General features: G+C 42.2%; 1 protein-coding gene across 1 annotated transcript in view; it reads left to right on the forward strand.

Annotated features, from left to right (window-relative positions):
* col8a2 (collagen, type VIII, alpha 2) overlaps positions 1 to 10,729 on the forward strand; it is a 38,952-nt gene that overhangs the window by 22,755 nt on the left and 5,468 nt on the right. The window contains exon 2 of the mRNA XM_077008708.1: positions 6,813 to 6,999. Within this exon, the coding sequence (XP_076864823.1) occupies positions 6,846 to 6,999 (154 nt within the window). The 5' untranslated portion in view covers positions 6,813 to 6,845. The remainder of the gene's footprint in view (positions 1 to 6,812; positions 7,000 to 10,729) is intronic.

Raw genomic sequence — 10,729 nt, forward strand, 5'->3', positions numbered from 1 at the left:
ACATATTTGCATGGCTTCTGTAGACGGGATCATTTATCATGCTTTATGCACACTCCACCTTTGAATCCTGATTCCTCCATGGACCCAAAAGACACACTTACACTTAGGAATGAGCAAGTTCCCCTCCTAGTGGAAATGTTCGGGGAGTTCACCTATGCATGTAAGTCTCACTCCACTGACATGTACCACCCACATGGAAGAGCGATGCTAGCCATTCGTCATCTAGCCCCAATACATGGCTCAGGCTTCAGGAAGAGAAAAACACAAGCAGCTGGTCTTTGAACAGTCCTACGTCTACTGCTGCCACACACGTCTGTCTTCCACCCTCCCTCCATCTATTCATCCGTTCATCCATCCATCCTTTCATGCAGCTTGCTCTTCCACGGCGACTCACTTTCGCTCACCAGCCGGGAAAAATGTGAGGTGGGAGCGGCCAGCACGTGTCAGTGTTTAAAAGCAGAGACTTGAGAAGAAAAAAAGGCCCTCTGCTTCGTCAGGCCTTGGCAGCCCACAATAAGAGCATTCACACAGGCGATGGGCTGCAGAAAGATGGTGTGGTTGGGGGGGAGGGGCGGGGTTTGGAGGAGAGAGAACAGAGGAAAAGTGAGGGTTAGAGAAAAGAACTACCCTTGCCAGCTCTACCTCAAATAAGTCATGGAATAAGAGAGAGAGAAAAAGCGAGGGAGAGAGAGAGAGAAAGAGAAGAGAGAGGGGAGTAAGGGGAAAAACAGAGCTTGTTGATAGAGGAGGCAGGGAAGGACAGAAGGATCAGATTGTGTCTGTGTCTGAGGAGAAAAAGGTCAGAAAGAAAATCAGAACAGACAGACAACACACTCAACAGACAGTTCGACAGGGCCACAGCCAGAGCTAAGGTCATGCTAGAAAACCTAAATGAGCTCCAGTCATTCAGTCAAGGGGTTAGAGCTACAAAACTGTAGTCTCTCTTTAGCAGACTGCCTAATCCACTCACACTAATTAACATATTCACATTTTCAGCCTTGATTTGATTTAAAAGGGTTCCAGTTGAAGAAGAGCAAGTCTTGACTTCTTGAGATGGCAGAGAATCGAAATTCTGGACTATCTCATCAGCAGTGGGACTGAGAATGTCCGGCCTTGGGAAAAGGTATAGCTCTGTCTGCTGCCTTTCCCCCAGACTCCTGAGGCCTGATGGGTGTGTAGGAGTGGCATGTTTGAGAATTTGTTTCTTCTCACATGTGCAGTTGGAAAGAATACCTATGCTTTGCTGTGGAAAAGAAATGTGTTGTCTGAAGGTGACACCTGGACTATACTCATTTTAATGTTTCTTGAGAAAATACCAAAGCAAAATTAGTTTCAGTAGGACTCCCCTTCTACAGATATTGATCTGTCACTGAAAATGTTTACTGGCCCATCTGAAATGCTCTTATTGTTTTCTATCATGACAAAAATGCAGACTAGTTTAGCTCTAAAGGAATGACGATGGTCTGGACAGAGATCATTCTACATCTGCACCGCATCCCAACTGCCTGGAGACACAAGAGTCCTTACCACAGTATATGTGTGTGTGTGTGTGTGTGTGTGTGTGTGTGTGTGTGTGTGTGTGTGTGTGTGTGTGTGTGTGTGTGTGTGTGTGTGTGTGAGTCCATCCATATATGCTAACTGTGCTAACTGAATGTTCCTAATTACATTTTAAAATGTAGAGGCTTAAAGTAATACAGTTTACTACTTTCAGGCCCTCATGCAGTACTGCACACTTCATGTCTAAAGAGATTTGTTTGTTAGAGAAGATTTGTGTTTGTTAGAGAAGATTTCCAGCCATTACCACATAGTAAACCAAGACCGCATGCATTCAGGCCTCTTTCTCCAGACACCCTAGTGGCCAGTGTCTTCTTTAGACCAAGAGAATGTTTCTTCATAATAGTCCAGAACTGCTTCCCTTGGCTAATGCCCATGCTTATGAAACACATCCTGTTATTGAGTTCACCCTCTCACTGTGCGTGTAGGCATCTTCGTGTACATAAGTCTTCACTCTCTATTCCCACCTCTACCCAAGACACATGCATCACTCACAAAGCCAGCGAAGGAAGACACGAGAGATGGATGATGTCTGTTGCGTACTGTGTTACAGAGAACATTCACAGAAGAGGGAGGAGACAAGTCACATCAGAACTGCCGTGACACATTTTCCATATTCCTGCCCCCGCCGGCCGAAGCTCTGGTGCTCTGCACGTGTGGAAGGCCTGTCCAGGAATGGAGAGACATCAAGGGAGGAATGATTAAATTAGCATGCCTGACACTTTATTTGACAAGAGCCTTAGCTGAGAGCCATTGCATAATCCCTGGTGGGACCATAGGAAGGCTGGGAGCTCTGGTCACAGTGGGAAGGATGGAAAACCGAAGGCAACAGACCGAGCTGGCGCTGGAATTGTAAACAGGTTACGTCATGGTTCAGCGAGGCTCCCCGCAGCATTAAATGGATAATTTATTTCTAATGATTCTGTTAAATGTCGCCCCAGCGGGGAGATGGCTGTATGGTGTAGGACCCCTGGTGTGGCCCGCTTCATAATCCGTCATCTCTGAGAAATGCTCTCCGCAAAGCAATTTAGCAGTGCCGCCGTTTCAGGAGCCAGGCGTGAGCTACCGTTAATGTGGCGTGCCATCAGAAAGTGAACTTATCCTGTGTTCGAATGCCGCGTGTAAAATGAGCACGCCGGTCATAATTGCTCGCACATGTTTGCTCACAGGCGAACAAGGAACTCCAGGTGAGTTTTAAGTGGTATGGACACAAACATTAGGTTAAAAATAAGCAAGTGAATCAAAGCTGGTGGACGGCGTGCAGCTGCTAAGCGCCACTCAGCCCCTCGTGGGCTTTACCTCATGCTGAAAAGGGGGGTTCAGAATAAAGACCCTCTTAACCAACGTCCTCCTGTCTCTTCAATTCAATAAGCAGAGTGTCTGTCAACCAGGCACGTGCCCTCGCATAGGAAAAACACACGCACTTGTGTTTAACACTCCATGCCCGTGAGATAGGTTAAACGCATTTGTATGTGTTGAGAAGACAAAGTAATAGAGAGAGAGTGTGTGTGTGTGTGTGTGCATGCGTGTGTGTGTGTGTGTGTGTGTGTGTGTGTGTGTGTGCGTGCGTGTGTGTGTCTATACCTGGGTGCAAGAGTGTAGCAGTGTTTATACAGCTTGTAAAATAAGAACCAGTGGAATGTGCTCCACTCTCAGGGGCAGTGGTGGTACCCTTGGCGCGTGGTCTGTCTCCACCTGAGAAGGATACTCCTCCACAAGGCCCCTGTGGGATGGTAGTGGGTTTAGCGCTGTGGTGTATAGTTCACACTGCCTAAACATTGGTAAGAGCCCCCTGTCAATGAATACATGAGATGGAAATAACGCGTACCTCATTCAGCTGAACATTTGTGGCTCTTGGGGTTTTGATGCTCTTGACTTGCTACCTGAGTTGCCGTGGTGGGTTTAAAAGATGGTTCTGTCAGTCATGGCCTCAGTGCTGACTAAACTGTTTGTCTCATTCGTGGTTAATAGAAAGTGGAAAGTGAAAGTGGTCAAGGAAACGCGTAACATCTTACTACTCCGTGTTTGTCTGTCTGTCAGGGAACTGCATATGCCTTCAGAAGAGAGCCTGTCTAGCAACTGTGAAACTCCTTTTGTGTAACATTGCCTTTTAAAGTCGACCGGAGTACCGTTAAGGTTGTGGTGTCTTAACTACACAATGTCTGCTTCTTTATTTCTCCCTTTCTGTTCTGTTTTGAATTTTGGTAACTTGTATCTAGTATCCAAGTATGTGGGTTCTGTGGGGGTTTTTTTTGGTAAATCTGTTTTAAATAAGCCCACTGCTGTTTGCCAGATTGGTCCATTTCAGCCTTGTTTGGGTGGCCTTATCTTTAATTGCTGTGAATGGCTCTGGTCCCTCAGAAGCTTCTCTTTTTTTAATACAGTACTGTAGTTTTTTGGCCGTCACCCATCTTTGTGCACATATGTATGTTTTAGACCTCGGCTATATGCTGTAAACACAATGTGCAAGTGTGTGCACATGCACGGGTGAACAGTTGGCCAGACAGATTGCGTGAGACTATTTAACTGTGTCTGCAGCTCTTTTCAAGAAAAACATTTGATAAACAGATTGTGCTGGCCTGTGGAACAGAAGTAATGTCTGATTCACATCGCTCACAGTGTTAAGACGCCTGCTCTGCGTAGGGTACACTGTTAAAGACGACTAAATTACCCTCTCCACAAAACCACAAGCCCTAGGAACAGTTAACCCCCTTAACCAACTGCAGCCAAGCATTGAACGACCAAACATTTTAGCTGCCACCATCACACTCGCACTCTCTCTCTCTCTCTCTTTCTTTCTCTCTCTCTCTTTCTTTCTCTCTCTCTCTCTCTCTGTCTGTCTGTCTGTCTCCCTTTCCTTCTGGCCTTCGTGCTTTCCCTCCCAGACTGTCTCATAATTGTGTTTTTCCTGGAGTGGGAAATGGCTACATATGAGAACTAAGAGGAAGTGTGTGTTATTTAGCAAGACTCTCGACTCTATAACACAGACTCGAGCATAGACGTGACCGATTACACAGGCTTGCTCATGGCTTTTAAGTTCCACATCTTTATATGGAAGTTTAAAAGAAAATGGATTGGCAAACCACAGATTCATGTGCACCACCATGGGAAAATAAGTCTCGCACTGCTATAGGGCACAGCACGAGAGGTCCGCCCACATGCTTCCTCAGGGAGTCAACAAGACCCTTCACCCCTCTTCCAGGATTATTATTAATAATAATAATAATAATAATAATAATAAAATGATAAAGGAGGAAAAATGCCTGGTTTGGAGCCCTGCTGAGAGGGAAAACATGGCAAGGCTGAGGCTTCCTCATTCTGGCTTTGCTTTCGTCTCCCTGTCCAGCCCATGCTGTGGGGGTCTGCAGTTGGACCCGTTTCCCTGCGGGGAGACGTGCAGTCATGGAAATGCAGTTCTGTGTGGATTTCCTCTTTGTCATTATTCACTGCCTCTGCCTGTCTAGCGCCTGTCTTCTTCTCACTTGCTTGTTGACACAGACGTTCAACACGGACGTGTATTTTAAAAGAAATTTACTTTTTAGGATAATTCATTTCTACAGCATGCTCACAATGCACTGTACACTTTCCCTCCTAAAAAATAGTTTCTTTGCTGTGGCTCTGGGACAAGGCTATAGATTTAAATGCGGTGCTCTTTAACAAGGAGGTTATTTAATGTGTCAGAAAAAGCTTAAATTATTGGCAATACTGTAAGCTAATAAGGGCTAATAAAAAAACTGTTCTTAGAATCTTATTTTGAATTCAGTGTGAAAGTGAAATTTCAAATAACATTTTAACTTACACCTGTAGATAAAAGGTTTTGTACTGCTAGACTGTGCCTTCGCTTAGAGTCAGCAGAGACTTCTACAGTGTGTGCTGGTATTGCTGGTTTAACCAAGCTGTAGCCCTTGCACCTGTAGTTGCAGTGAGACTAATATGAGAGTTTCCCCCATTTTGCATTCAGAGTTGTGGTTATGAGCAGAAGTGTCGAGCTGTCACTGCACAGGGAAAGAGGAAGTGAAGTAGATTAGGAATGTGTCTTGGTTAGGACGCCCAAGATCCAAGAACAACAATGAGGACAGCAAACCCCAAGCCTGTGAACCGAACTAGCCATGGATGGGATATCCTTGTGCTTTCAGAATGATTTCAGAATGGACCATGATTTAAGAAATGCCTCCCTCAGAGGAACCTTGGTGGTGTCCAGCAGGACTTCCCCAGAAGGTGTTCTGAGGGTCACATTATTCACAGAGGTCCAGGTGTGCTTGTCCAACGGGAAGTGGTCTGGAAGTGATCAGTGCAAGTGGAAAAAGACGAGTCTAACAAGTGTTGAAGTCTAAGGAGAACATAAATGTGGAGAGGAGGCCTCTGTAGGTACGCAGACACAATCCACAGACTAAAGCAATTTCACTCAGATTTCATATCCTGGTTGTCACCACTGTTAGAGCCCAGTGATTTATAATGCCATTACTAGCTCTTTTCTCCCACCACGTGGTCTCTCCCATACACCTGATCAGATCTGTGTAAATACATGGTACGATGATTAACATGAGGATGAAATTATCATTCCTTCCTGAAGCAAATTAAAGCAAACAGGCACAGCTGTCACAGGGAATGACAGGTTAAACAAACAGAGGTAAGAGCCCTGCACCCATGGAACTGAACCTTGGTGGGTTCAGTTCCATTTAGGCAGTGACCAGTCTAGAAGGTACTCGTGCAAGAAAAGGACCACACCATAAAATCCCAGTGGTGCATTAGGGCTCCATCTGCTCAAGTCACATGGTAACCACCTATAGAGCCGGTTTAGGGAGAATTGTTTATACATGATAGTGTTACTCTGTATCAATCCTGGTTACTGGTTCTAGTGCTGCGTGGTGCAAGACTTTAATAACCAAGTATATTAGTAAAGCAAATGTCAATCAGGCAGATGGAACTCTTAATGGAATTTTGAACACTTCAGAATTCTCTATAAGTTTCATTCCTTACTAGATTACAAGCATTTTGTTAGTGGCACACACCTGATATGGGGTTTACAGTGATTTGGATAATGTGAGGTGATCTGCTTACTTCACCTTCCAGAAGCCATTGGCACATCTATCTCTCACTGACACTAATGCACTAATTCTATTTTTCCCAAGAGACCACGCTGTGTGAAAATCTCTCCCTAAAAGGATCGAATGCCACATGTTGCAAAGCATTGAAATGTAGAATGGCAAGCAGAGGGACTTTAATCTTCTTTATCTGTTCTCTTCTTCTCTCCTCAGCTTGGAGGCACAGAGCTCAAGAGGCAGTAGACCATGCTGCTGGTACCCGTATGCGTGGTGCTGATGCTGGGGGGTGGTGTTCTGGGTGGGGGCTATGCCCCCCCTATGCCTCAGATGAAGTACATGCAGCCAATGATGAAGGGGCCGGTTGGACCCCCATTCAGAGAGGGGAAAGGCCAATATCTTGGTAAGTGTAGTTAATAATTAGCAAAATAATTAACCACAATACATTAATTTAAGCTGTAGCACATATAAATTTATAATTTATCAATAATCTTTTTTTATCATATTTTAGAAATTTTACAATTACAGTCACTCGGTTATATGATTAGCGATTACATTTTTGGGTGAGGGTGTCAAGCACTCCCCAAATCTTCTGTATACAATGAGAATGTGAGAATGCCACATGAACAATTCAGCATTTGGATGACTATGTCAAACATGGGCACAAAACCCAACTCCTGTGTGTTCAGTCTCAGAGATGCAGACTCCAGGGTCAGGGGTCAGGGAACAGAGCCAAGAGTGTGTCAGGCAGAAAAAGCAGCAAGGATGAGAGTGCAGGAACAGTGGGTCATTTAGCGTCTCCTCTCTCTATGCTGATTTATGAAGAGCACTGTGGCCATGTTAAAGGAGGAGGAGGAAGCAGAGATGGGTGGGGTGGGTTGATATGAGATCCCCCTGGAGCAGTAGATCACAGCCACATATACTCCAATCCCAGCGCTGCCAGAGACAGACTCAAAGCAGAGAAGAAGGACATGAAACTATGGACAGAAACAGTGGACAGAGGTCAAAAGCCGCCTGGTGGTGAAAGAAGGCCAGAGCAGGTGTTGAAAACACTTATTCCTCATCTGCTGAATATTGGGGAGGGGTCTGTATTTCACAAGTAAATTACAGCAGAAGTGTCTTAAGCTCTTAGATCATTCTGGATGGCTTTGATTGGTTTGTCTGCTGGCTTAAGATCCTATGGGAGATGTCTGCCTACTCAATTACTGCAATTAGTGCAATTACTGCAGGTTAACTAACCCGGGAAACTACCTTCTCATTGTCTAGGCATATAACCAGATAGAATCAGATTGAGATGCATCAAAAAGAAATTAAGATGTTATGTCATGTTACACATATTTCTGTCATCAGATTTTTGTGAGATATGAACTGTATTTCAGTAAAAATGCCTTACTGTTTTGGTTCATGCCTCTTGTTTGTGTTTAGGTTAATCAAACATAAACATAAAATGTGCTTATTTAAAAAATGTTTCAGATGTTAAATTGAATTACAAAAACATGAAAGTGTAAATGAATCATAAAGTATAAACATATTTTCCCAAACAAGCCTTCAAATAAGTTTTGATATCATTAAATAGACTTTAATGCTGCCTGTAGCTGTTTGTGCTGACATTTTGGCAACTGCTGCTAAAGTCTTGATTGGTTTTGGAAAGTCATACAAGACTTGATCTTCTCAGCATCTGGTAGCTGTTACCTGTGTTTAAATTGGTCAGCTTTGTGGTGTGTGTGTGTGTGTGTGTGTGTGTGTGTGTGTGTGTGTGGTGTGTGTGTGTGTGTGTGTGTGTGTGTGCGTGTGTGTGTGTGTGTGTGTGTGTGTGTGTGTGTGTGTGTGGGTCTTCTTGGTACTGCTCTGGAGGCTGCTACAGGTGAAATGCAGCATGGGATGCACTGAATGTATCCATGTAAATTCACTGCATTGCAATTTATGTGATACGTGGTTCACTTATAGATAGATTACATTATTTTATATTGTATCATAGCATGTAATTTCATGTAAAGTGTATTATGGTCAGCTCTGAAGAAACAGAACATGTAGCTCAAAATGTGTTTGGCTTCTGTAGACCATTCTGATTTTTTCCCATCTTAACTAATCTGTAAAACTTTACATCAGGAATGTCAGTCAATCTGGAGTCTGTGCAAGGAATCCCAGTACCACAAAGAGCTATTATTGTTAAAAAGACCTCAAGTAATTATTCACTCCACTGTAGACAAGAGCTTTCTCTGGAAACCCCAGAAAGGATCTATAATACACTTAATTTTGAATATATGACTGTTAAATAGCACTTAGACTCCCCAGAAATTGTAATTAGCGACCAGTATGTTGTTGTTGTTGTTGTGATTTAGCATCATGTAGATGGTAGAGGACTGGATAAATGTGTTTTACAACTTCACTAATACAGAACATGTGACCTGATTTTGTCTTTATGGCTGAATTTCATCACGACAACCCAGAGCAGCTACTACCACCTAGTGGATTTTGGAAAAATGAGAAGTGTAAATAAGTCGTCAGGCAAGGTTAGGTTCACCTGTGCTGTAATTTATTTTTAAAAAATGCCACATTTGTAAATCCTGTGCTTCTGTGTTTCTGTGCACATTATGTCCTGATAAGATCATTAATTATTATTAATGTTTAACAGATTATTTTATGTAATTAATTGACATGAATAAAAAACACGTGATTACATTTCTTAAGTCACAGGAACATATATATGCTCACATATATGCTAGTATGCTCACATTAATTTCTTCTGTAATATTTTGACTAAAGTGACTAAGGTGATATTGGAAAGAAAAAAGATTGCGGGTCAACAATATTTAAGACCTGATAACAGTATAATAATATATTATTTAAAAATGTTTTAATCACTAAATATCCATCACAAGCATCCTTCACTTGTAACATTGGTTTAAAAAAATAGCGGCAGTCTACTTACTGACTTACTAGACTTACTGCAATAAACCTTTATGCCACGAGGGGGCATCTGATGTGGCGTGTTTGAGATGTTTGGTGAATTTAATTTGCATTGCTATAGCATTTAATTTGCATTATTATTTTCGACTAGCATAATGATGATGGACACATTCTGACAGTCACACACACATTCCAAAAGATACAAACTAATACAAACTAAGATACTCAAGATTTTATCACACTGAAAGCACACTTACCACCTCACCTCATTTGCATGCACTGCGTAGAATTAAAATCCAAGTGGTGAATTGGTCTAAAATAATTTGTCCTTTGTTATGCATCATGAAGGGGTTAATACACAAAGGAACTCTACATTTACGTAAATGCAATATACACAGCTACCTACACTAAGAAAATTAATCAAGCATCCCAAATCTGATGATTAAACTGGATATTACTTTGAGATTCTGTTTACAAATAGGATTGATTAACTGTATAATGCATTTTCAAGCCTTCAGAATAACATTGTTTTATAAAAGGGTTCACCTGAAAACTATTTGAAAGAGTCTTCGAGAAGCAGAGCTTGGTGGCCCTTAACCACATTTAGACATTCTTAGTAAATGTCATGACCATCCCTGCTGACATTCCACAGAGGTCAAGCCTTGCTGAGGAACATTAATCTTCTCATTGTCTTTTGTTCCTGTCTTTATTATTCTTTATCCCATTATTCTTTGAGGCTTTCTTGGCTTTACTGTGTACATTACAGGGTTTTTTTAGGGGTTTTCTTATTGAGCATGTCCCAGTCCCATAGCTTTTAAGTCAGTGACCACAAAAAGTAAAACCTAGCTGATACAAAGTGAACAGTGTCAGGCAGCAGTGGTGAAGCCTAAAGCACAGGCACTTTGAGTATTGTGTGGTTATTCAAATTGAACTATATTTAATGGATATTTAGCATAATTGTACGTTGGACATCTTGTTGCTTTGATTAACTCAAACAGTAAAAAACTGAACAGTATTTTATGTCTAAAATGTGTTACTCAAACTTTTATATTTTGACGTTATTGACATGTTGTTAAAGATGACCACAAACAGGGCACTGGATTATTGTATTAAACTGCTGGTTTTTCTCTACTCTTTACAGTATTCTATAATTACAGATAGGTAATGTAATTTGGTTTGTGTAAAACCTCTTATGTATCATTACTTACATTTTTATTTTGCAG

This window comes from Brachyhypopomus gauderio, chromosome 6, assembly GCF_052324685.1.
Source record: "Brachyhypopomus gauderio isolate BG-103 chromosome 6, BGAUD_0.2, whole genome shotgun sequence".
In the NCBI taxonomy this organism is placed as follows: domain Eukaryota; kingdom Metazoa; phylum Chordata; class Actinopteri; order Gymnotiformes; family Hypopomidae; genus Brachyhypopomus; species Brachyhypopomus gauderio.